The following is a 23,685-nucleotide window of genomic DNA, read 5'->3' on the forward strand; positions in this document are numbered from 1 at the left end:
TTTTTAACTCAATATTCATAGAAAATAATTTTTATTTAGAATGCTTATCTCATTTTCTTTTTATTACAGCAGTACTATGCCATTAAATATTAAATACAAAATAATGTCCTTCTTTAGCAGTCAGCAATCAAATTCCAACATAGATATGGATCCCATTGTTATTTTACTGCTGCTGCTAAAGAAAGATATTATCTGTTAGTAAAATAGTAGATTAGTAGAATCAGGAAGGCAGCATGGGTACTATTTGCCTCACTTCAGCAAATAGCACTTATTATGTAGAGCAGGCATGTCCAAAGACGGCCTGCGTTCCGGACTGATTAAGCCCCACAGATAAATTGCCCAAATATAGATCTTACGCCCCCCCCCCCCCCCCCCAGTGAGTCCCCGAGCACTGCTCAGGACTCCTGGGATCTCCCGCCGCGGGACTTGACGTCATCAGCCAGCGCAGGGAGAAGGAAAGCCCAAATCTCGCGACGTCCGAGATCTCGCGAGATTTGGGCTTTCCTTCCCCCTGCGCCTCCACACACAGCCACATGGGCGACCATTAAGGGCTATCGAAGAAGAAAAAAAACTTCTGCCTACCAAACATCTTAACAAGGAGCAGTAACTGCACAGACAAAACACTGACACGCAGGCAGGGCTGTGCACTCAGGATACATGTAAAAAGCAGACAAGGGAGCATATAGGAATCTGTGGTAGCAAGCTATCATACCCTTCATTAACTCCTGTCTGTCTGTGACTGTGCTATAATTCCATTATCTGATGCGTTACTATTGCACAGCTTGCTATTGTCTGCCTGTGTTATGTTTTTTTTATATATTAAAGACAGAGTGATTTAACACCTGTCTAGATTTGTCATCCAAGCCACAAAATGAAAAGTATGCCATTTTCAATAAACTTTGCATAAAATAGTTAATTTGCATTTAATTTTAATGGTTCAAAAAATGTCAGGCAAAATGGTCGGCCCTCGCACATGTTCACTTCATCAAATCTGGCACTCTTCGAAAAAAGTTTGGACACCCCTGTTGTAGAGGAATTTAATACAAGGCACTAATGTATTGGGATTGTCCATATTGCCTCCTTTGGTGGCTTGATTCATTTTTCCATCACATTATACACTGCTCGTATTCGGGGGGTTATGAGCACAATGCAATCCAGCAGCGACGGCCATGCTTGCACACTATAGGAGAAAACACTAGCCTATGTGCGCTCTCATGGTCCTGGCCACCAGAAAGGCCAGTGCTTTTTGCTATAGTGTGCAAGTACCGGCCAACACTGCTGAATTACAGGGTGGTTATAACTCCTGGATATGACCAGTGTATAATGTGATGGAAAAATGAATCCAGCCAGCAAAGGAAGCAATATGGACAATCACAATACATTAGTAAGTGCCTTGTATTAACTTTCTCTACATGATAAATGCCAGTTGCTGAAGTGACACAACCCCTTTAAATCATGAAAAAAAATGAAAAAAAAGTACACTGAAAATGCTTAAGACCGTCAATGCTCAGTGATCAGTAAATGAAACTAAGAGAATGCATTGCTAAGGCAACAAAAATAAGTATGGTAAAGACACAACATTTAGCACCATACCAAAAATACAAACATCACCACAAATGTATAAATGCACAAAGTCACATTATAATTAAACATGGCCCCTCACGCCTTAATCAGTATGTGATTCTATTTAGTGATTGTGATGTATCGCCCAATAATGCTCAGTTTCATCCTTCAACTGCCTCCTGAGCTGTGATCATTTTCCCCCATCAACTTAATAATCGGGAAGGTGTTCACATATGCCAGTGGTGGGCATATAATGTGTGCAACCAGTTGTACAACGGCCAAAGTTACCATAAAAACAGCTTCCTAATGTGAATGGCTTCTGCATGATATGATCGTGGAAGCTGTTCGTTTGCTTAGGCAGACTCAGGCATTCTGCAGGTCTGCCAAAGTGATCTTCCTATGGAGCCCTAACTGTGGCAGGGCTCAACAGGAACATAACAAATCTCCCAAAGATTGCAATGTTAATGTATGCAGTCTATGGAGGAAGCAATCTGACGAACTATATAATAATATAATATAAAATTCCAAATGACGTAGAGGGAAGCTGGAAAAAATTCCGTTCCACCATTGTTTTGTGGATTTCATTTTTACGGCAATTTCTGTGCTGTAAAAATGACATATCACCTTTATTTCCGGGTCAGTACGATTTATTTACTGTTTGTTATATTACAATAAAAATCATAATTTGAAAAAAATAAAGACTAACAAGCAATCAAAAAGTAGTCCATACTATAATCCAAAGTAATACAACAGCTCTCTCCTGCCCACTGCCTAGGAAGCAAGGAAGTGCCTGGAACACGGCATCGTTTGTGCAGATTCAAAAGAAAAGGATGAAATCCAGCTTCCCAATAAAACAATATCCTTTATTTTTCAAGCAATAAAAACTCCCTTAATAAAGGTACACTCTCATCTACGCGTTTCGGATCAGCACATCCAGATCCGTACTAATGAGTAAGGATCTGGATGTGCTAATCCGAAACGTGTAGATGAGAGTGTACCTTTATTAAGGGAGTTTTTATAGCTTGAAAAATAAAGGATATCGTTTTATTGGGAAGCTGGATTTCATCCTTTTCTTTTGAGCCCATACTACAAGTCTCCCAAAACAAAACAAAAAAAGACAATGGCAGAAGTGCATGTTAATAAAACTCTTTTGGGGAGTCAGTCAATAAGTTATGTGTGCCCCAAAATGAGTCCACTATAAACTACAACTTGTCTGACAAAAAGCAAGCCCTCATACAGCTACATCGATGTAAAAATAAAAAAGTTATAGCTCTTGAAATGAGACTATAAAAAAAAAACTGATTGGTCACTAAGGCCTAAAACAGGCTTGTCAAGGAGTTAAATGCAAACAAACAAAATAATTTCAACCCATTGCAAGTAAAGATCTTAAAAAAGCAAGGAACGGATACAGAAAGTATATTGGAAAAATGTAAAATTTTTCATCATGAAATTATTACCGTAATCTGAAATTTTTATGGAACCACAATACCATTATAAGCTTTTGTTTAATACTTCACAAATATATACTGCATAGTGTTGGTTTTCCCGGTTTTTATTTTTATTTTAATCTATATCAGATTTGATAAAATTCATCAAATTCACTTATTATTAAGTAACGGTTGACCTGCAGTAAAGTATTCTGTAATTAAAGAGGTTACCTCATCTCAGACATTGGTGGCATATCTCTAGGACATGCCACCAATGTCAGAAGGTGCGGGTCCCACCTTTGAGAGCCACTCCTGTCTCCAGAATGGGCCCCTCAAAGTGTAGGAGAGAGCACCGTACAGGTGAGACCATCCTCCATTCACTTCTATGGGAATTCCGATTATAGCAGAGTGCTGGCTCGGCTATTTCCACTACACCCATACAGATGAATGGAAAGGTGGTCATACATGCGCAGTGTGCTCTCCCTTTACTTCTATGGGAGCTCCGAAAATAGCAGAGTGCACTCGCCCAGCTATTATTGGAACTCCCATAAAAGTGAATAAAGAGTGCGCCACACATTCGATGTACGTTCACCTTCACTTTGGAACCCGTACCTATTTGACATTGGTGGCATTTCCCAGCGATGTGCCACTAATGTCTGTGATGATACAAACCATTTTATACGGGAAAAAAAAAAAATGTACTTACTCGCCACAAGTCTCCTTCCATCCGATAAAATCATTTCGCCACTCTCTACCAAGGTTTTTAGAATACATGTGACATTTGTGGGGGCTTTGTCTGCCTCATCAATAACCAGGATATGGCCCTTTTTAACAGCTTTCACCTAGACACAAAAACAAAGTGAGAAAGACAATTCATACATTTAGGGCACGTTTACACAGTCAGTATCTGAACAGTGATTTCCATCAGTGATTCTGAGCCAAAACCAGACTGTGTCAAAGCAGCCTTATGGAGGGGCAATTGTTGGGCCGATTATCGGGAACAAGTGTTAGCATGAACGCTCGTCCAGAGAATCAGCCCCTGTGAAGGTGCCACAGATCGCTCGATGAGTGAGTAAAACGATGTTTCACGCTGTGAATTAATTGTCGATACAGAACATTAAATTGTCATTTCTTGGCTGCAAATCATGCTGTACAAACAGCAGTCCCTTCCCAAAAATTGCCTACAAGGTCGGTGAGTGTGAATGCGCCTTTAGTCTTAATGCACCAGCTTTACAAACCATGTGTTGACCTGCATGCAGCATGCTATTCACTGGATATCGAAGAAATACTTATACTGTATGTAGTGATAGTAACGCCACTAGTCACATAGTGGAAATGTGCAAGCTATTTACTATTTTATTCCTTTTTTTGTCCGCATATTTCAGAACATGTGTGACAGTTGCATCTTTAATAAAGGACACCTACCAGCGGTGAATCTTCATATACTATTATCCCTTCTTTCACAGATGGCTGCAGTGTGAGACTCTGCACAGTTGTGTCCCTGCAGGATAAAACATGAATATAGTCTTTACATTACTTATCATTAAGAATTACCTGAAGCCTTGAACATAAAAACAAGGTTGGAAGAACATAAAAACAAGGTTGGCAGTGCACCTGCCATTAATATCTGAGATCAGTATTAGTTTAGAAGATATTCATTTGCAGACATTCAATTAAAGAGTGTGTGTCATCAGACAATTAAACTGCTGTCAAGTTTTCACATTAAGCAACTTAAAAAATGTGTTACTTTTTTTTCTATTTCACTATATTTAAAATGGCACTTCTGCCAGAAAGGGGTAAAGAATATTATCCTTCTTTAGCAGTAAGCACAAAGAGTCATAGTACAGGTAAGATGCGTGTTAAGCCATGCATGTGGCACGGCTTGAAATGCAGCCAGTAAAATTCTCCACAGACTGCAATAGTACTCTATTGCAGTCTCTGGTACAAGTGATCATTTTCAAGTTCCCTAAGGCAACCAAAAATTACAATTAAAAAAATGAAATGCATAAAAATTAAAAAACACAAGAATATTAAAAGTTCAAATCCTTTTCCCAAAATCCAGCTTAACAGGAAGATGCTCAAAGTAAACACTGTGTTTGGTACTGGGACTCAAACGCAGCAAGCTTCTGTCCTTCATTTGGCAACTGCCATCGAGACCTGGACATCATCATTACCATTGTTTTCTGGCATTACACCAATGATAAAATAAAAATATGAGATCCTGTAGGCCTGTGATGGCTAACCTCTGGCACTCCAGCTGTGGTAAAACTACAACCACCAAGATGCACACTTCCTTGGCTGTTCTCAGAACTCCATAGAAATGAATGGAGCATGCTGGGAGTCGTAGTTTCACCACAGCTGGAGTACCGGAGGTTAGCCATTACTGCTCTAGGCATATGTTATTTCAATATATAGTATTTAATGACCTAAAAAATAATCATAAAAGACTTGAATTGCCCTAAATAACATATCAAAAATATATAGCACAAAAGAATAAATATAACATAAAAAATATAAGGTAGATACCCAGTCTAAATTTCTAATGCCGCAGGCCTTGCAGCTAAAACATATATGGATCCATATAAAATACATAAAAAATAATTCAAAACAGCAAGAGTTCCCAATAATAATGCTAGAAAGTAGCTTAATATAAGCAATATATCAGCAAGCGGCTTAACATGAACAATGTATGAAATGATCCTATTGCAGTGTTAATACTGATAGCTTGTTATCTTATTAAACATTACAGTAAGTTTCATTGGCATCTAAATACAGTCAAAAGTTTAAGACCACTTGAAAAATTGCAAAAAATCATATTTTACATTGTTGGATCTTAACAAGGTTCCAAGTAGAGCTTCAACATGCAACAAGAAGAAATGAGAGTGAGACAAAACATTTTTTGAGCATTCAAGTAATTGAAAATAACGATTAAACTGAAACAGGCTGTTTTTCAGCTGATCACAATTTTAGGACCACATGCCTTTAACCACCTCAGCCCCCAGTGCTTAAACACCCTGAAAGACCAGGCCACTTTTTACACTTCTGACCTACACTACTTTCACCGTTTATTGCTCGGTCATGCAACTTACCACCCAAATGAATTTTACCTCCTTTTCTTCTCACTAATAGAGCTTTCATTTGGTGGTATTTCATTGCTGCTGACATTTTTACTTTTTTTGTTATTAATCGAAATTTAACGATTTTTTTGCAAAAAAATGACATTTTTCACTTTCAGATGTAAAATTTTGCAAAAAAAACGACATCCATATAGAAATTTTGCTCTAAATTTATAGTTCTTCATGTCTTTGATAAAAAAAAAATGTTTGGGTAAAAAAAAAATGGTTTGGGTAAAAGTTATAGCGTTTACAAACTATGGTACAAAAATGTGAATTTCCGCTTTTTGAAGCAGCTCTGACTTTCTGAGCACCTGTCATGTTTCCTGAGGTTCTACAATGGCCAGACAGTACAAACACCCCACAAATGACCCCATTTCTGAAAGTACACACCCTAAGGTATTCGCTGATGGGCATAGTGAGTTCATAGAACTTTTTATTTTTTGTCACAAGTTAGCGGAAAATTATGATTTATTTATTTTTATTTTTTTTTCTTACAAAGTCTCATATTCCACTAACTTGTGACAAAAAATAAAAAGTTCTATGAACTCACTATGCCCATCAGCGAATACCTTGGGGTCTCTTTTTTCCAAAATGGGGTCACTTGTGGGGTAGTTATACTGCCCTGGCATTCTAGGGGCCCAAATGTGTGGTAAGGAGTTTGAAATCAAATTCTGTAAAAAATTACCTGTGAAATCCGAAAGGTGCTCTTTGGAATATGGGCCCCTTTGCCCACCTAGGCTGCAAAAAAGTGTCACACATCTGGTATCTCCGTACTCAGGAGAAGGTGGGGAATGTGTTTTGGGGTGTCATTTTATATATACCCATGCTGGGTGAGAGAAATATCTTGGCAAAAGACAACTTTTCCCATTTTTTTTATACAAAGTTGTCATTTGACCAAGATATTTATCTCACCCAGCATGGGTATATGTAAAAAGACACCCCAAAACACATTCCTCAACTTCTCCTGAGTACGGGGATACCAGATGTGTGACACTTTTTTGCAGCCTAGGTGGGCAAAGGGGCCCATATTCCAAAGAGCACCTTTCGGATTTCACTCCTCATTTTTTCCTGAATTTGATTTCAAACTCCTTACCACACATTTGGGCCCCTAGAATACCAGGGCAGTATAACTACCCCACAAGTGACCCCATTTTGGAAAGAAGACACCCCAAGGTATTCCGTGAGGGGCATGGCGAGTTCCTAGAATTTTTTATTTTTTGTCACAAGTTAGTGGAAAATGATGATTTTTTTTTTTTTTTTTTTTTTCATACAAAGTCTCATATTCCACAAACTTGTGACAAAAAATAAAAACTTCCATGAACTCACTATGCCCATCAGCGAATACCTTGGGGTCTCTTCTTTCCAAAATGGGGTCACTTGTGGGGTAGTTATACTGCCCTGGCATTCTAGGGGCCCAAATGTGTGTTAAGTAGGTAAATGACCTGTGAAATCCGAAAGGTGCTCTTTGGAATGTGGGCCCCTTTGCCCACCTAGGCTGCAAAAAAGTGTCACACATCTGGTATCTCTGTATTCAGGAGAAGTTGAGGAATGTGTTTTGGGGTGTCTTTTTACATATACCTATGCTGGGTGAGATAAATATCTTGGTCAAATGCCAACTTTGTATAAAAAAATGGGAAAAGTTGTCTTTTGCCAAGATATTTCTCTCACCCAGCATGGGTATATGTAAAATGACACCCCAAAACACATTCCCCAACTTCTCCCGATTACGGAGATACCAGATGTGTGACACTTTTTTGCAGCCTAGGTGGGCAAAGGGGCCCATATTCAAAAGAGCACCTTTCGGATTTCACAGGTCATTTTTTACAGAATTTGATTTCAAACTCCTTACCACACATTTGGGCCCCTAGAATGCCAGGGCAGTATAACTACCCCACAAGTGACCCCATTTTGGAAAGAAGAGACCCCAAGGTATTCGCTGATGGGCATAGTGAGTTCATGGAACTTTTTATTTTTTGTCACAAGTTAGTGGAATATGAGACTTTGTATGAAAAAAAAAAAAAAAAAAATAAGCATTTTCCACTAACTTGTGACAAAAAATAAAAAATTCTAGGAACTCGCCATGCCCCTCACGGAATACCTTGGGGTGTCTTCTTTCCAAAATGGGGTCACTTGTGGGGTAGTTATACTGCCCTGGCATTTTCCAGGGGCCCTAATGTGTGGTAAGTAGGTAAATGACCTGTGAAATCCTAAAGGTGCTCTTTGGAATATGGGCCCCTTTGCCCACCTAGGCTGCAAAAAAGTGTCACACATGTGGTATCGCCGTATTCAGGAGAAGTTGGGGAATGTGTTTTGGGGTGTCATTTTACATATACCCATGCTGGGTGAGAGAAATATCTTGGCAAAAGACAACTTTTCCCATTTTTTTATACTAAGTTGGCATTTGACCAAGATATTTCTCTCACCCAGCATGGGTATATGTAAAATGACACCCCAAAACACATTCCCCAACTTCTCCTGAGTACGGCGATACCAGATGTGTGACACTTTTTTGCAGCCTAGATGCGCAAAGGTGCCCAAATTCCTTTTAGGAGGGCATTTTTAGACATTTGGATACCAGACTTCTTCTCACGCTTTGGGGCCCCTAGAATGCCAGGGCAGTATAAATACCCCACATGTGACCCCATTTTGGAAAGAAGACACCCCAAGGTATTCAATGAGGGGCATGGCGAGTTCATAGAAATTTTTTTTTTTTTGGCACAAGTTAGCGGAAATTGATATTTTTAATTTTTTTCTCACAAAGTCTCCCGTTCCGCTAACTTGGGACAAAAATTTCAATCTTTCATGGACTCAATATGCCCCTCACGGAATACCTGGGGGTGTCTTCTTTCCGAAATGGGGTCAATGTGGGGTATTTATACTGCCCTGGCATTCTAGGGGCCCTAAAGCGTGAGAAGAAGTCTGGAATATAAATGTCTAAAAAATTTTACGCATTTGGATTCCGTGAGGGGTATGGTGAGTTCATGTGAGATTTTATTTTTTGACACAAGTTAGTGGAATATGAGACTTTGTAAGAAAAAAAAAGGGGGGTTGATCAATGACAGGGGGGTTGATCAATGACAGGGGGGTGATCAGGGAGTCTATATGGGGTGATCACCACAGTCATTGATCATGCCCCTGTAAGGCTTCATTCAGACGTCCGGATGCGTTTTGCGGATCCGATCCATCTATCAGTGGATCCGTAAAAATCATGCGGATGTCTGAATGGAGCTTTACAGGGGGGTAATCAATGACAGGGGGGTAATCAATGACAGGGGGGTGATCAGGGAGTCTATATGGGGTGATCACCACAGTCATTGATCACGCCCCTGTAAGGCTTCATTTAGACGTCCGGATGCGTTTTGCGGATCCGATCCATCTATCAGTGCATCCGTAAAAATCATGCGGACATCTGAATGGAGCTTTACAGGGGGGTAATCAATGACAGGGGGGTGATCAGGGAGTCTATATGGGGTGATCACCACAGTCATTGATCATGCCCCTGTAAGGCTTCATTCAGACGTCCGGATGCGTTTTGCGGATCGGATCCATCTATCAGTGCATCCGTAAAAATCATGCGGACATCTAAATGGAGCTTTACAGGGGGGTAATCAATGACAGGGGGGTAATCAATGACAGGGGGGTGATCAGGGAGTCTATATGGGGTGATCACCACAGTCATTGATCACGCCCCTGTAAGGCTTCATTTAGACGTCCGGATGCGTTTTGCGGATCCGATCCATCTATCAGTGCATCCGTAAAAATCATGCGGACATCTGAATGGAGCTTTACAGGGGGGTAATCAATGACAGGGGGGTGATCAGGGAGTCTATATGGGGTGATCACCACAGTCATTGATCATGCCCCTGTAAGGCTTCATTCAGACGTCCGGATGCGTTTTGCGGATCGGATCCATCTATCAGTGCATCCGTAAAAATCATGCGGACATCTGAATGGAGCTTTACAGGGGGGTGATCAGGGAGTCTATATGGGGTGATCACCACAGTCATTGATCATGCCCCTGTAAGGCTTCATTCAGACGTCCGGATGCGTTTTGCGGATCGGATCCATCTATCAGTGCATCCGTAAAAATCATGCGGACATCTGAATGGAGCTTTACAGGGGGGTGATCAGGGAGTCTATATGGGGTGATCACCACAGTCATTGATCATGCCCCTGTAAGGCTTCATTCAGACGTCCGGATGCGTTTTGCGGATCCGATCCATCTATCAGTGGATCCGTAAAAATCATGCGGACGTCTGAATGGAGCTTTACAGGGGGTTGATCAATGACAGGGGTGTAATCAATGACAGGGGGGGTGATCAGGGAGTCTATATGGGGTGATAACCACAGTCATTCATCACGCCCCTGTAAGGCTTCATTCAGACGTCCGGATGCGTTTTGCGGATCCGATCCATCTATCAGTGGATCCGTAAAAATCATGCGGACATCTGAATGGAGCTTTACAGGGGGGTAATCAATGACAGGGGGGTGATCAATGACAGGGGGGTGATCAGGGAGTCTATATGGGGTGATCAGGGGTGATCAGGGGCTAATAAGGGGTTAATAAGTGACGGGGGGGGGGTGTAGTGTAGTGTAGTGGTGCTTGGTGGGACTTTACTGAGCTACCTGTGTCCTCTGGTGGTCGATCCAAACAAATGGGACCACCAGAGGACCAGGTAGCAGGTATATTAGACGCTGTTATCAAAACAGCGTCTAATATACCTGTTAGGGGTTAAAAAAAACACATCTCCAGCCTGCCAGCGAACGATCGCCGCTGGCAGGCTGGAGATCAACTCTCTTACCTTCCGTTCCTGTGAGCGCGCGCGCCTGTGTGCGCGCGTTCACAGGAAATCTCGGCCATCGCGAGATGACGCATATATGCGTGACTGTGCGCAGGGCTGCCACCTCCGGAACGCGATCCTGCGTTAGGCGGTCCGGAGGTGGTTAAAAGGCCAAATCTGTGCAAAGATGTGGATTTATTGTCATTTTCTGTCAGGTAGTCACACGTTGTGATGGCAAAGGCAAAAAAACTCTCCCTTTTTGAACGTGGTCGGGTTGTTGAACTGCATAAGCAGGGTCTCTCACAGCGCGCCATCGCTGCTGAGGTGGGACGCAGTAAGACAGTCATTTGGAATTTCTTAAATGATCCTGAGGGTTATGGAACAAAAAAGTCAAGTGGAAGACCCAAAAAAATGTCATCAGCACAGAGCAGGAGGATCCAATTGGCTGTCCGTCAAGACACTGGACGATCCTCGACCCAAATTAAGGCCCTTACTGGTGATGACTGCAGCCCCATAACCATCAGATGGCATCTGAGACTGAAGGACTTCAAAAACAAAAAACGTCTTCAAAGACCTCGTCTCCTTGAACGCCACAGAACTGCTCGTTTGGACTTTGCAAGAGAGCACCAAACATGGGACATTCAAACGTGGAAGAAAGTTTTATTCTCTGATGAGAAAAAAAAGTAACCTTGATGGTCCTGATGGTTTCCAACGTTACTGGCATGACAAGCAGATCCCACCTGAGATGTTTTCTACGCGCCACAGTGGAGGGGCGCCATAATGGTCTGGGGTGCTTTTACCTTCAGTGGAACAATGGAGCTTAAGGAAGTGCAGGGGCCTCAAACGGCCGCTGGCTATGTCCAGATGTTGCAGAGAACATTCCTCATGACTGAGGGCCCTCGTCTGTGTGGTAACGACTGGGTTTTTCAACAGGACAACGCTACTGTACACAATGCCCGCAGGACAAGGGACTTCTTCCAGGAGAATAACATCACTCTTCTGGCCCATCATGAGTGTTCCCCTGATCTAAATCCAATTGAGAACCTTTGGGGATGGATGGCAAGGGAAGTTTACAAAAATAGACAACAGTTTTACACAGTAGATGGCCTTCGTGCGGCCGTCTTCACCACTTGGAGAAATGTTCCCACTCATCTCATGGAAATGCTTGCATCAAGCATGCCGACACAAATTTTTGAAGTGATAAACAATAACGGCGGAGCTACTCATTACTGAGTTCATGTTTGGAAGTTGGATTTCTGTTTTGGGGGGGGTTTAGTTTTTTTTTGGAGGTGTGGTCCTAAACTTTTGATCAGCTGAAAAACAGCCTGTTTCAGTTTATTCGTTGATTTCATTAAATTGAATGCTCAAAAAATGTTTTGTCTCACTCCCATTTCTTCGTGTTGCATGTTGAAGCTCTACTTCAGGCATGGCCAACCTGCGGCTCTCCAGCTGTTGTAAAACTACAACTCCCACCATGCCCTGCTGTAAGCTGATAGCTGTAGGTAGTCTGGGCATGCTGGGAGTTGTAGTTTTGCAACAGCTGGAGAGCCTCAGGTTGGCCATACCTGCTCTACTTGGAACCTTGTTAAGATCCAGCCATGCTAAATATGATTTTTTTGCCATTTTTCAAGTGGTCTTAAACTTTTGATCAGGACTGTATATTCATCAGAGTACTTCCGATGTAGTATATATTTCAGTGCTGCTCAGTTGTCCTTCTTGAATTGGTCTCAATATAATATATGGTACAATAGTGAGGGGGGAGCTAATTTACGTGCCTGCATGAACCACAGGTTCACCCGATGAACGAGTGTTTCGCTTGTTCATCAAGTGATCAGAGACACCTTTAAATGGGCAGATTGTCGGGAACAAGCGTTCGCAGAACATGAATATTGTTCTCTCATTCTAATAATGTGTTTTGGTGTTATACACAGTGCCATACATTGTACCAGACCACTTACACTACATAAAGTGCTACTCAGCTTTCCCAGCTGCCGGAATCTCAAGTTTGCCTATATAGCAGGAGGAATTTCTCACTATTTGCATGGCAAGTTCAACATTCATCAGTATTAGAGACATGGATTACAAATCTTGTGAAGCTGTACACACTGACCATATATTGTTACCCTTAAATTGTGAAAGTAACCCAGCTTTCCCAGGACCGTGAAAGGCAAAGCAACCTAGCTGTGGCACTATGTAGTAGTGAAGAGGGGGCTTTTGGGGTATTCTGCAGTCTCTATTACAGTTCCACATGGTGGTAACCCAGCTTTCCCAGAACTCTGAACAGCAAATCTGCCTAGCTATGGCACTTTTTAGGAATGGGAATTTATATGGGTAGATTTAGTATTCTACAGTCTATTACAGCTAGACGTGGTTGTAACCGAGTTTTCCCAGGATCCTAAAAGGTAAACTTTATTATCATTCATTTCTTATCCATCTTTCTTGAATGACAAATATGTCTAGCTAAGCTACAGTCTGGAGGATTGCCACTGGGATTCTTTTTCAGGTTTTCTGCAGTCTGGGAAAGCTGGGTAACAATCTTTGTGGGGCCATATTGGTTATATAAAATATACACTGTCTCCCTAATATGCTTTGTGTACCAGGGAAACATAATGAGAGACATTTATCACGATTGTTGTATCCAGCAATGGTGAGAGGTGAGTCTAATCTATGGGCAGATAAATTAGGCACATCTCTGCCATGCTGTGCACCAGAAACTGAAGTCTACATTAGCTACAGCCTGGCGTAGACTTCAGCTATAACTTCTGCTGCTCTCTGACGAACGTTATAGTAAATCCGGTGGGCGGTGTGAAGAACTGCCCCTCCTGCTAAAGCCTCGCCCGCTTTATCAGCACTTCGGAAAAGTACAGAGAAGCTTAAAAACTCACATATTATGGCGCCATAATTTGTAACTTTTTTTCGCTACTATTGTGGCGTAAAAACATTGATAAATTTCCCCCAGTCTGTCCCCACCAATGCAGCTGATAAGTGTTGGCACCCAGATTTTTCAGGACCCTGAACGGCAAGCTGGTCTCGATATATATGAAGGGATTTATCACTAGATAGATCCTAAATATCATATCAGGATGGCCCTGAGCATATCCTATATAAGTGGTTTGATCTCCAGCATACCACCACATGCTAGTCAGCTTTTCAAAGCTGCGGAATGGCAAAGCTGCATAATTCTGCAGAGAAGGGCGGAATTCTCACTGTATAACTAGGCAGGTTCGCTATTCAGATGTATGTTCTATGGCTGGTGCTGTTATCTATCTACTTTACTAACTAGGAGATTCCTTCCAACAAAATGGCCACACTTGCTGTGTAGACAAAAGTTATCCACACTAAACCCAGCCTACTCCTCCTAAAGTAGCATTAGAGGGGGAGAAGGAGGGGTAGAAGACACAACTGCAGTCAGAGAGAACAGTGCACTGCTTTTCTAGTTTATTTTTCTTATCTGACTATACAAGAGCAAATAACAAGATACATAGGATATCATCTTAAGTTTTATTAATTGTTCTTTTTTCTTTGTTTGGATTTTGGGTTTGTTTCCTTCAGGTAGCAGGCACCACAGCTTTCCCTCCTTTTAATAAATTTATTATAGCAATACAATGTGTGTTCAACTGAAGCATTAACTGACTAATTGCTAAACAACTTCTGTATAACCTGTCTCTTCTGATTGGACCTAGGCAACTTAGCCCCCATTTGTACTGTGCTGCCTATGGACTACAGGACACCAAAATTTTTGTAAGTCAATTTTCATGATGTGTGTTCTGTTACAGGAACAGAAAAACATGACTGACCCCAAGTGCGCCCAACAGATCCTATCGACTATAATGGAATGCATAAGGTTTTCATCACAGAGTGTCATTTTACAGAAAAAAAAAAGTGCTACATGCTCCTGTTTTATTCCAGCATTTTTGTGGAGTCTACAACGGATGCTCCTTCAGTGCAGATGTGAACAAAGCCTGAGTAAATGCAGGCTCTTACATGAACTCAGCAGTGGGTTGCTATGGACAGCTTGTGCATAATAATCAGCAATGAGTATTTTGCATTTCCTTCTAAAACCGAAAATACAGCACAAATATTGAATGCTTCATGTTTCCAATCTATTTCTTGGCATGTTGTTCAATAAACAGATGGGGAATAATCGTACACAGCATTTTAGGTTTTAATTCCAAAGAGCCTCTTGTCCATCTGTATTTATATTTGACATTTCATTTAAGTATGTGGGAATACAGACTTGGCTGCTGTATTTTAAATACGTTACAGAAATAACAACATGACTGCTCTATGCTGACTTCCAGCAAGGAAAAGTAAATCTGACTGGTTTATTATGTAATCTCTAATAAATATTTTAGTGCTTTTATACCTCAGGTTTGCAGTCTCGCAGCCCCCCCCCCCCCCCCCCCCCTTCTGAACATTCCAACCCACGCAGGCTGGAAATAACTTCTTAAACAGCAGAAGCAAAGGTCTCACATTAAACACAAGACAGGGACATCTCATAGTTAATATTTCATGTGGTTATACTATATTAAGATTTTGTGTGGTTATACTATATTGTTTCAGGGAAGAATGAGTCAATGTATACTATGAATTGTCTACAAATTCATATTATGAGGGCATATACACAGTTGTATATATCTGAATGGGGCTGTTTCTGCAGCATGTACATAGATTTCGGAAGGTCCCATACAGATGACTGGGACTGTCCTGTCTATGCAACAAATAAGCCAAATGAGGATATATATGCTGCATGTGGATATAACCTTAAAGGGGATGTCCAATCTAGTAATTTCTAAGATGGGACTAAACAGTGACACCAGGTGGCCGGAAAACAGCAGAGTGGGCTTCCCCTCCGCTGTTTCTGTAGCTTCCACTGTGATGCATGGGAGCTATGCAAATGGCCTAGGCTAGCAAGCTATGCTCTTTCTGGGTTCTGTTATCAGGATATCTGCTGTGCTACACTGTTTGCATAGCTCTCATGCAATAGAAGCTACAGAAACAGTGGAGCTCTGGCCCACTCTGCCGTTTCCTGGCCACCTAGTGGTCGGCACTTAGTCCCATCTTGCCGTAGAAATGGTGAGATGGGACAACCCCTTTAACCACTTAAAGAGGTTTACTGGGCCCTAGTATTGATGACCTATCCTCAGGTGGGGGTCTGACACCCAGAATTCCCACAAGTGCTGGAATTTGCACTTTGAATGGAAGAGGAAGCACAGCTCTGTTCACAGTGTAGAGGCCATGACTGGTTACTGCATCTCAGCTCCCATTTAAATAAATCTGTATTATTAGCTCCATTCAAAGTGCAGGATTTCTGAGTAAAATGCAGAAAATCCTGATGGGATGTCTAAGAGAGACCATGAGGGTCCTGATTACCCCACCCACCCACAGTAATGGACAGCCCTCCTTGTATCAGGTATAGAATAAATCCTGGACACATGATTGTGGTCACTGAGCTAAATGTTCCTTTACACAGGACTATTATCAAGCACATTATTGAGAACTAAGGTTCATACCAATGCACATTGCTGATAACTGACCATAGAAAGGCGTCACCGATCACTCAATGAAGAAGCAAACACTCATTCATTAGGTGAAATAATCGTTTATGCTGACACCAAAATCATTGTTTCTGGGCAGCACATTGCTGTGTAAACGGTGGTCTGCTGTCCAGAAACAATGCATCTGTATAATGGAGGTGAATGCTGCATGGAAATGCAGTTCTCACCTCCTCTGACAAACAGGCAATGTTCGGGAATAAACTGCTCAGGTAAATGCTCCATAACGGTGATTGTGTTCTATATATGATTGCATTTGAGACACAAGGAGGTGATAATACACCTCCTTGTGAAATATCAGATCTGTTAAAACTTCTAGACATTTTACTTAGCTCTGAGACTAACAATTTGTGATTGCAATGGATGAAGGTGACTTGGTCTGATAAATCTCTTTTTATATCAAGTGCATGGGCAGGTGTCTGCGTCAGCTGAAAGAGATGACTCCAGAATGTACAATGAGATGAAGGAAATCTGGCGGCAGTAGTGTGAAGAGCTGACCACTGTTTTGCTGGGAAAGCTTGGGTCCTGACTTTCATGTGCATGTTAATTTTGTACATACCACCAATCTAAATGTTGCTGCAGACCAAGTATACCCCATTCATGGCAAGGGTACACCGTAATGGTGAGGATATTGAGTCTTGTCACACTGCAAAAATTGTTCATGAATGGTTTCAGGATTATGATAGATGTCAAGGTGTTGATTTGGCCTCCAAATTGCCCAGATTTCATCTGTGGGATGTGCTAGAAAAACAAGTCTAATCTATGGAGGACTAATCCTACTTACTTACAGGGCTTAAAATATCCACTGCTAATTTCTTAGTAGCAGATATCGAAGGACAAAGATGTGGACTCCATGCCTCAATGGGTCAAAGATGTTTTGGTGCCACAAGAGGAACAGATTTAAAGGGGTTATCCAATCCTAAAAAAAAATCTCCCCCCCCCCCCCCCCCCATATTTCAGGCCCCCCACACTGAATATACTTACCCGGGTCCCTGCGCCCTGCTGCTTCTCCCCGTGCACGGATGAAAACATCTGGTGTCGGGGGGAGCCAATGGCAGGCGGGGACAAGCCTCCCTAGTATCGCAGATGATGCTTGGGAGGCTCATCCCCGTCTGCCATTGGCCGCTCCCCACGACCCCGGATGTTTTCATCCGTGCACGGTGAGAGGCAGCAGCGGAAGTGCGGGGACCAGGGGCAGCGCAGGCCGCGGGGACCTGGGTAAGTATATTCAGTGTGGGGGGGCCCGGCATATGAGAGGGCTTTTTTTAGGATTGGATAACCCCTTTAATGTTGTGGCTGATTGTGTATACAATATGTTAAATCATGAAAGACACTTTAACAACTATATTACAGCAAACTGATGCATTTACATTATGCTAATTATTTGTCCACCTTGCCTTGTACGGTCATAGAGCAATGACTATATTATATATGAAAACTAATGCAAAATGGTAAGATGCTACATAGAAAAACGCTGCTGACAGCAACCAATCAGATTCTAGAATCTTTTTAGGAATATGTATCCACATCTGACTTCTTGTTAGTTCCAGGATACAGCTTTGTCAAAACAGATTAAGGGTTTGAAAATTATTAGAGTTGTTATATAACCAAGACAAAATGAAGGCATGAGAAGAAATCCAGAAGAATAGATGATTGTTAGCATTGTGTCATATGGCTACTGCTGTACAAACAAAAGTGCACAGAAAGCTGCGTCTGAAATACCGTAAATGGATGGATTTATTCTATACCGTAAATCAATGAATATAATTAAAGGGGGTGTCTGAGCTAAAAAAAATACAAACAAACAAACAACAATCTAAACATTACTCATCTGCCAAATCCCCTTCAGCTCTAGCTACCCCTGATGGTCTTTGTTCACTCTCACTACACCGAAGTCAAATATATAATTTTTTTTTACTAATGAAAACAAGATAAACAGATAAACATTGTTTTTCTTATCTTCTTAACTGCTTTTATTTTCTGATACTAGATTTTTTTTCAAACTCTTTTATTGACAGAAGAAAAAAAGAATATAGACTTGTACATTCCGATATACATCGTAATACAATAAGGATTAACAGATCTTACATTTAAATTATTTCACTAATTTCCATAAACTCAATCACCCGTTGCCGTCCCCTTTTCCGCTAAGTATTCTTACATTATATATATCTTTCAGGTATTCCCATTAAACCAATTGAACCATGGATCCTCGAACTGTTGCTATAGCTTGTCTCATTCTCAAGGATGAGTACTGTGTATGTGGGGATTCACACCACCGACCCCATACCTTATCAGATTTTTGTGGTTTATTGCGGTGTTTGAACACCAGTGCTATATACGGTAGAATCTTATTTATTTGTTGTTTCCACATGGATAAGTTCAGTGTATTGGGATTGTACCATCTCAGAGCAATACTTTTACGGGCCATGAATAGAGATTCCTTTAGGAATATTGTCATGTAATGATCCAATTGTCCTCGTTTAATATTCCTAACAGGCAAATTTCAGGGTTGCAAGCCACCGAAACCGGCAACAAGTGTGATAGAAAGGACGTCACTTCTTCCCAAAATGCGGCAATCTGGCTGCACCTCCAAATCATGTGCCAAAAATCTGCCTCAAATTCCCTGAACCTTGGCCATGCAGTAGATGATGCTCTACCCATTCTGTACAGCCTAGTTGGTGTTAAATATGCTTGATGTATAATGTATAATTGTATTATTTTATTATTGACCGCTGGTGACACCTCTAAATGCGATTCTAATAAATCTGCTACAGAATCTGCTGTAAGCGTGGGTATCTGTCTTTTCCATTTATCTGTTATTGTAAGGGGGTTGGCGCTGACTTTTGCTTGTACTAGATGTGAATAAATTGCTGATACCAATCCTCTGGGTCCCTAGGTTTTAATGACTCCTATTAGTGGGTATTTGGAGAATGTGCTGCTTGCTATTGGGAATACACTTTGAATAGCTGATCGCAACTGCAAATATAAAAAAAAAATGGGTTCTGGGGATTTGATGTTTCTGGGATAGTGCTTCAAATGTCATTAACACTCCCTGGTCATATACATCTCCTAGGGTTTTAACACCCGCCATTTTCCATCTGTATTTGTGGTAATGATTGGTTAGCCCACAAAGGTATGTCGGAAACTACTTCTGTAAAATGGGTTAGTGATTTGGCTTCCCAAATTCTGTATTGGCAACAGCGGTTTCTGAAATCTAGGTACTGCCGCGATGCCGCGCGGCGGGTGTATCAGCTGTGAGGGAGGAGGGGCTGGGGGCCGGCATCTGCTTTTATAATTACAGCGGGGCCCGTGCAGTGACTGTATTCTACTACACGGGCTCCGTTCACTGTATAATCGTATCTCTAATAGTTAATTGTTATGTATATATTCGGGTAATCAGCGCCTGTATACTTACAACTATATGCGCTCGGTAGCAGAGAGGAGGGAGGAGGCAGGCCGGGCGCTGGCAGCGTGAGTCACTACGTCACGCGCCTGCGCCGCCCACTTTATGAATGAAGCAGGCGGCGTGGGCGCATGACGTAGTGATTCACGCTGCCAGCGCCCGTCCTCCCGGCCTGCCTCCTCCCTCCTCTCTGCTACCGAGCGCTTGTAGTTGTAAATATACAGGCGCTGATTACCCGATTATATACATAACAATTAACTATTACAGATACGATTATACAGTGAGCGGGGCCCGTGTAGTAGAATACAGTCACTGCACGGGCCCCGCTGTCATTATAAAAGCAGATGCGACCCCCACCCCTGTATTGAGGGTCATTCACTACAGGGACATTGTTATGGAGGGGATCTGTGGATGACACATAGCATAAGATTCTATATATGTGTCATACACAGATCCCCATAACAGTGCCATCCAGAGACCCCAATAAGTGTCACCCACAGATCCCCCATAAGTGTCACCCACAGATCCCCCATAAGTGTCACCCACAGATCCCCCATAAGTGTCACCCACAGATCCCCCATAAGTGTCACCCACAGATCCCCCATAAGTGTCACCCACAGATCCCCCATAAGTGTCACCCACAGATCCCCCATAAGTGTGCGTCACCCACAGATCCCCCATAACAGTACGTCACCCACAGATCCCCCATAACAGTGTGCCATCCACAGACCACAATTAGTTCAAAACCCACCAAAAGCACACCTTTTGGTTCAAATTTTTCTTTTCTTATTTTCCTCCTCAAAAACCTAGGTGCGTCTTATAGGGCGAAAAATACGGTAACTAATTAAGTATAGAAATTAACGCCCCATAGCTTTATCTAAAATGGAACAATATATACTCATGTAACCATCTAGGACAGGGGTGGCCAACCTTACAGACACAAAGAGCCAGAACGTAAAAAACGTATGACTGCCAGGAGCCACAAGCTATACGTTTACACAAATATCCGTGTACACGACAGTATTACTGCAATTGAGTTATCAAACATTTAAAAGTGCATTTAAAACACCTTTCCTACCTGTAATGTAGACAGCTTTAGTGAGACTTCTGGCAATCTTTGTTTTTCACAATGTGTTTCAAGATTTCTCAGATGACACCCCATGCACAGATGACACCCTCATGCACAGATGACTGCCCTATGCGCAGATGACTGCCCTATGCTCAGATGACTGCCCTATGCTCAGATGACACCCCATGCTCAGATGACACCCCAATGCTCAGATGACACCCCAATGCTCAGATGACACCCCATGCTCAGATGACACCCCATGCTCAGATGACACCCCATGCTCAGATGACACCCCATGCTCAGATGACACCCCATGCTCAGATGACACCCCATGCTCAGATGACCCCCCCAACCCCATTCTGAGATCATGTGTGTGGGGGTGGTTTGACATAGGGGAGATGTGAACATGGGGTGTCTGATTTTTGGTGTCTTATGTGAGCACTGGGGAGGCTTATTTTGTGGGTCTGATGAGGATTTGGGGGTCTTATCTGAGCTCATACTTCCCCCATGTCAGATAAGACCCCCATGATCAGTACTTTAATTTAAAAAAAAACTGTTAGGAGGCTTATTCTACCTCTGCTGCCGCTGCTCTGAGGACTGTGACGTCCACTCCACAGTGACCTGACGTGCACAGCGTTGGGTCAGAGCGCGGGCCTCTACGTATTAGGGGGGGGGGGGGCACTGCGCCACCAATGACAATTAACCTTTAATACAGATACAGGAGGCAGGTGCCGGCAGAATCACATAGCAGACACCTGGCCTCTATGACGGCGCTGCGATCCCTGGCAGTTAACTCCTCAGGTGCGGCACCTAGGGGGTTAACTGCCGTGGATGTCAGTTACCTCTCATAGAGGTTGGGTGCGGGCTATATGATTTTGAAGCCAACACCCGCCTCCTGTATTTGCATAAATGAGTGAGGTAACTTCATTGGTGGCAGTGGCCACAGCCCCTCCCCTCCTCTTCCCCTCTGTGTTCTCATTGGTGGCAGCAGCAGCACAGAGTGTGGGGGGGGTGCTTCTTTCTCCCCTGTGCTGCTGATATTTCGATACCTGCGACATCCCTAGTACAGGAATAGCTGGCCAGCTCCCCTGCGAGACGCATATGTAGAGTAGAGTGCGCTCCTCTGCGAGCCGCAAATGAAGGTGCGAGGAGCTGCACGGGTTGGCCACCCCTGATCTAGGATATATTAAAGGGAACCTGTCACCTCTACTATGCTACCCTCACTGAGCGTTTCTAAATGTTCATTGTGTTACCCTAAACATATAAATTACACTTTTTATTTAATTTGCAGACGAATTCAGTAAGTACAGGGTGGGCCATTTATATGGATACACCTTAATAAAAATGGAAATGGTTGTGATATTAACTTCCTGTTTGTGGCACATTAGTATATGTGAGGGGGGAAACTTTTCAAGATGGGTGGGGACCATGGTGGCCATTTTGAAGTCGGACATTTTGAATCCAACTTTTGTTTTTTTCAATAGGAAGAGGGTCATGTGACACATCAAACTTATTGGGAATTTCACAAGAAAAACAATGGTGTGCTTGGTTTTAACGTAACTTTATTCTTTCATGAGTTATTTACAAGTTTCTGACCACTTATAAAATGTGTTCAATGTGCTGCCCATTGTGTTGGATTGTCAATGCAACCCTCTTCTCCCACTCTTCACACACTGATAGCAACACCGCAGGAGAAATGCTAGCACAGGCTTCCAGTATCCGTAGTTTCAGGTGCTGCACATCTCGTATCTTCACAGCATAGATAATTGCCTTCAGATGACCCCAAAGATAAAAGTCTAAGGGGGTCAGATCGGGAGACCTTGGGGGCCATTCAACCGGCCCACGACGACCAATCCACTTTCCAGGAAACTCTTCATCTAGAAATGATCAATAGCGGTGGTTTTGTTTCTTAACTTCACCATTCACATAAAAGTTTGCCTCATCACTGAACAAAATCTTCTGCGTAAACTGAGGGTCCTGTTCCAATTTTTGTTTTGCCCAGTCTGCAAATTCAGTGCGCCGATCTGGGTCATCCTCGTTGAGATGCTGCAGTAGCTGGAGTTGGTAAGGGTGCCATTTGTGAGTAGCTAATATCCGCCGAAGGGATGTTCGACTAATGCCACTCACCAGTGACATGCGGCGAGTGCTACGCTGTGGGCTCTTGCTGAATGAAGCTAGTACAGCCACTGATGTTTCTTCATTAGAGACAGATTTCATGCGTCCACATTTTGGCAAATCCAACACTGAACCAGTTTCACGAAACTTAGCAAGCAGTTTGCTAACTGTAGCATGGGAGATGGGTGGTCTCGTAGGGTATCTTGCATTGAAATCTGCTGCAATGACCCGGTTACTGCGTTCACCAGACATCAACACAATTTCTATCAGCTCCTCACGTGTTAACCTCGGCGACATGTCAATGGCTGTAAACAAAGAGAAACTTGTAAATAACTCATGAAAGAATAAAGTTACATTAAAACCAAGCACACCATTGTTTTTCGTGTGAAATTCCCAATAAGTTTGATGTGTCACATGACCCTCTTCCTATTGAAAAAGTTGGATTCAAAATGGCTGACTTCAAAATGGCCGCCATGGTCACCACCCATCTTGAAAAGTTTCCCCCCTCACATATACTAATGTGCCACAAACAGGAAGTTACTATCACCAACCATTCCCATTTTATTAAGGTGTATCCATATAAATGGCCCACCCTGGATAATGCATTTTCGTACTTCCTGCCTTTTATGCAAATTAACATAAAAGAGTCATAT

General features: G+C 42.4%; 1 protein-coding gene across 1 annotated transcript in view; it reads right to left on the reverse strand.

Moving 5' to 3' along the window:
* The window catches only part of VWA8 (von Willebrand factor A domain containing 8), a 443,862-nt gene that overhangs the window by 182,235 nt on the left and 237,942 nt on the right, over window positions 1–23,685 (reverse strand). Inside the window, 2 exon segments of the mRNA XM_040425409.1 lie at window positions 3,697–3,832; window positions 4,416–4,491. Coding sequence (XP_040281343.1) covers window positions 3,697–3,832; window positions 4,416–4,491 — 212 coding nt within the window.

The sequence above is a fragment of the Bufo bufo genome, chromosome 3 (assembly GCF_905171765.1).
Source record: "Bufo bufo chromosome 3, aBufBuf1.1, whole genome shotgun sequence".
In the NCBI taxonomy this organism is placed as follows: domain Eukaryota; kingdom Metazoa; phylum Chordata; class Amphibia; order Anura; family Bufonidae; genus Bufo; species Bufo bufo.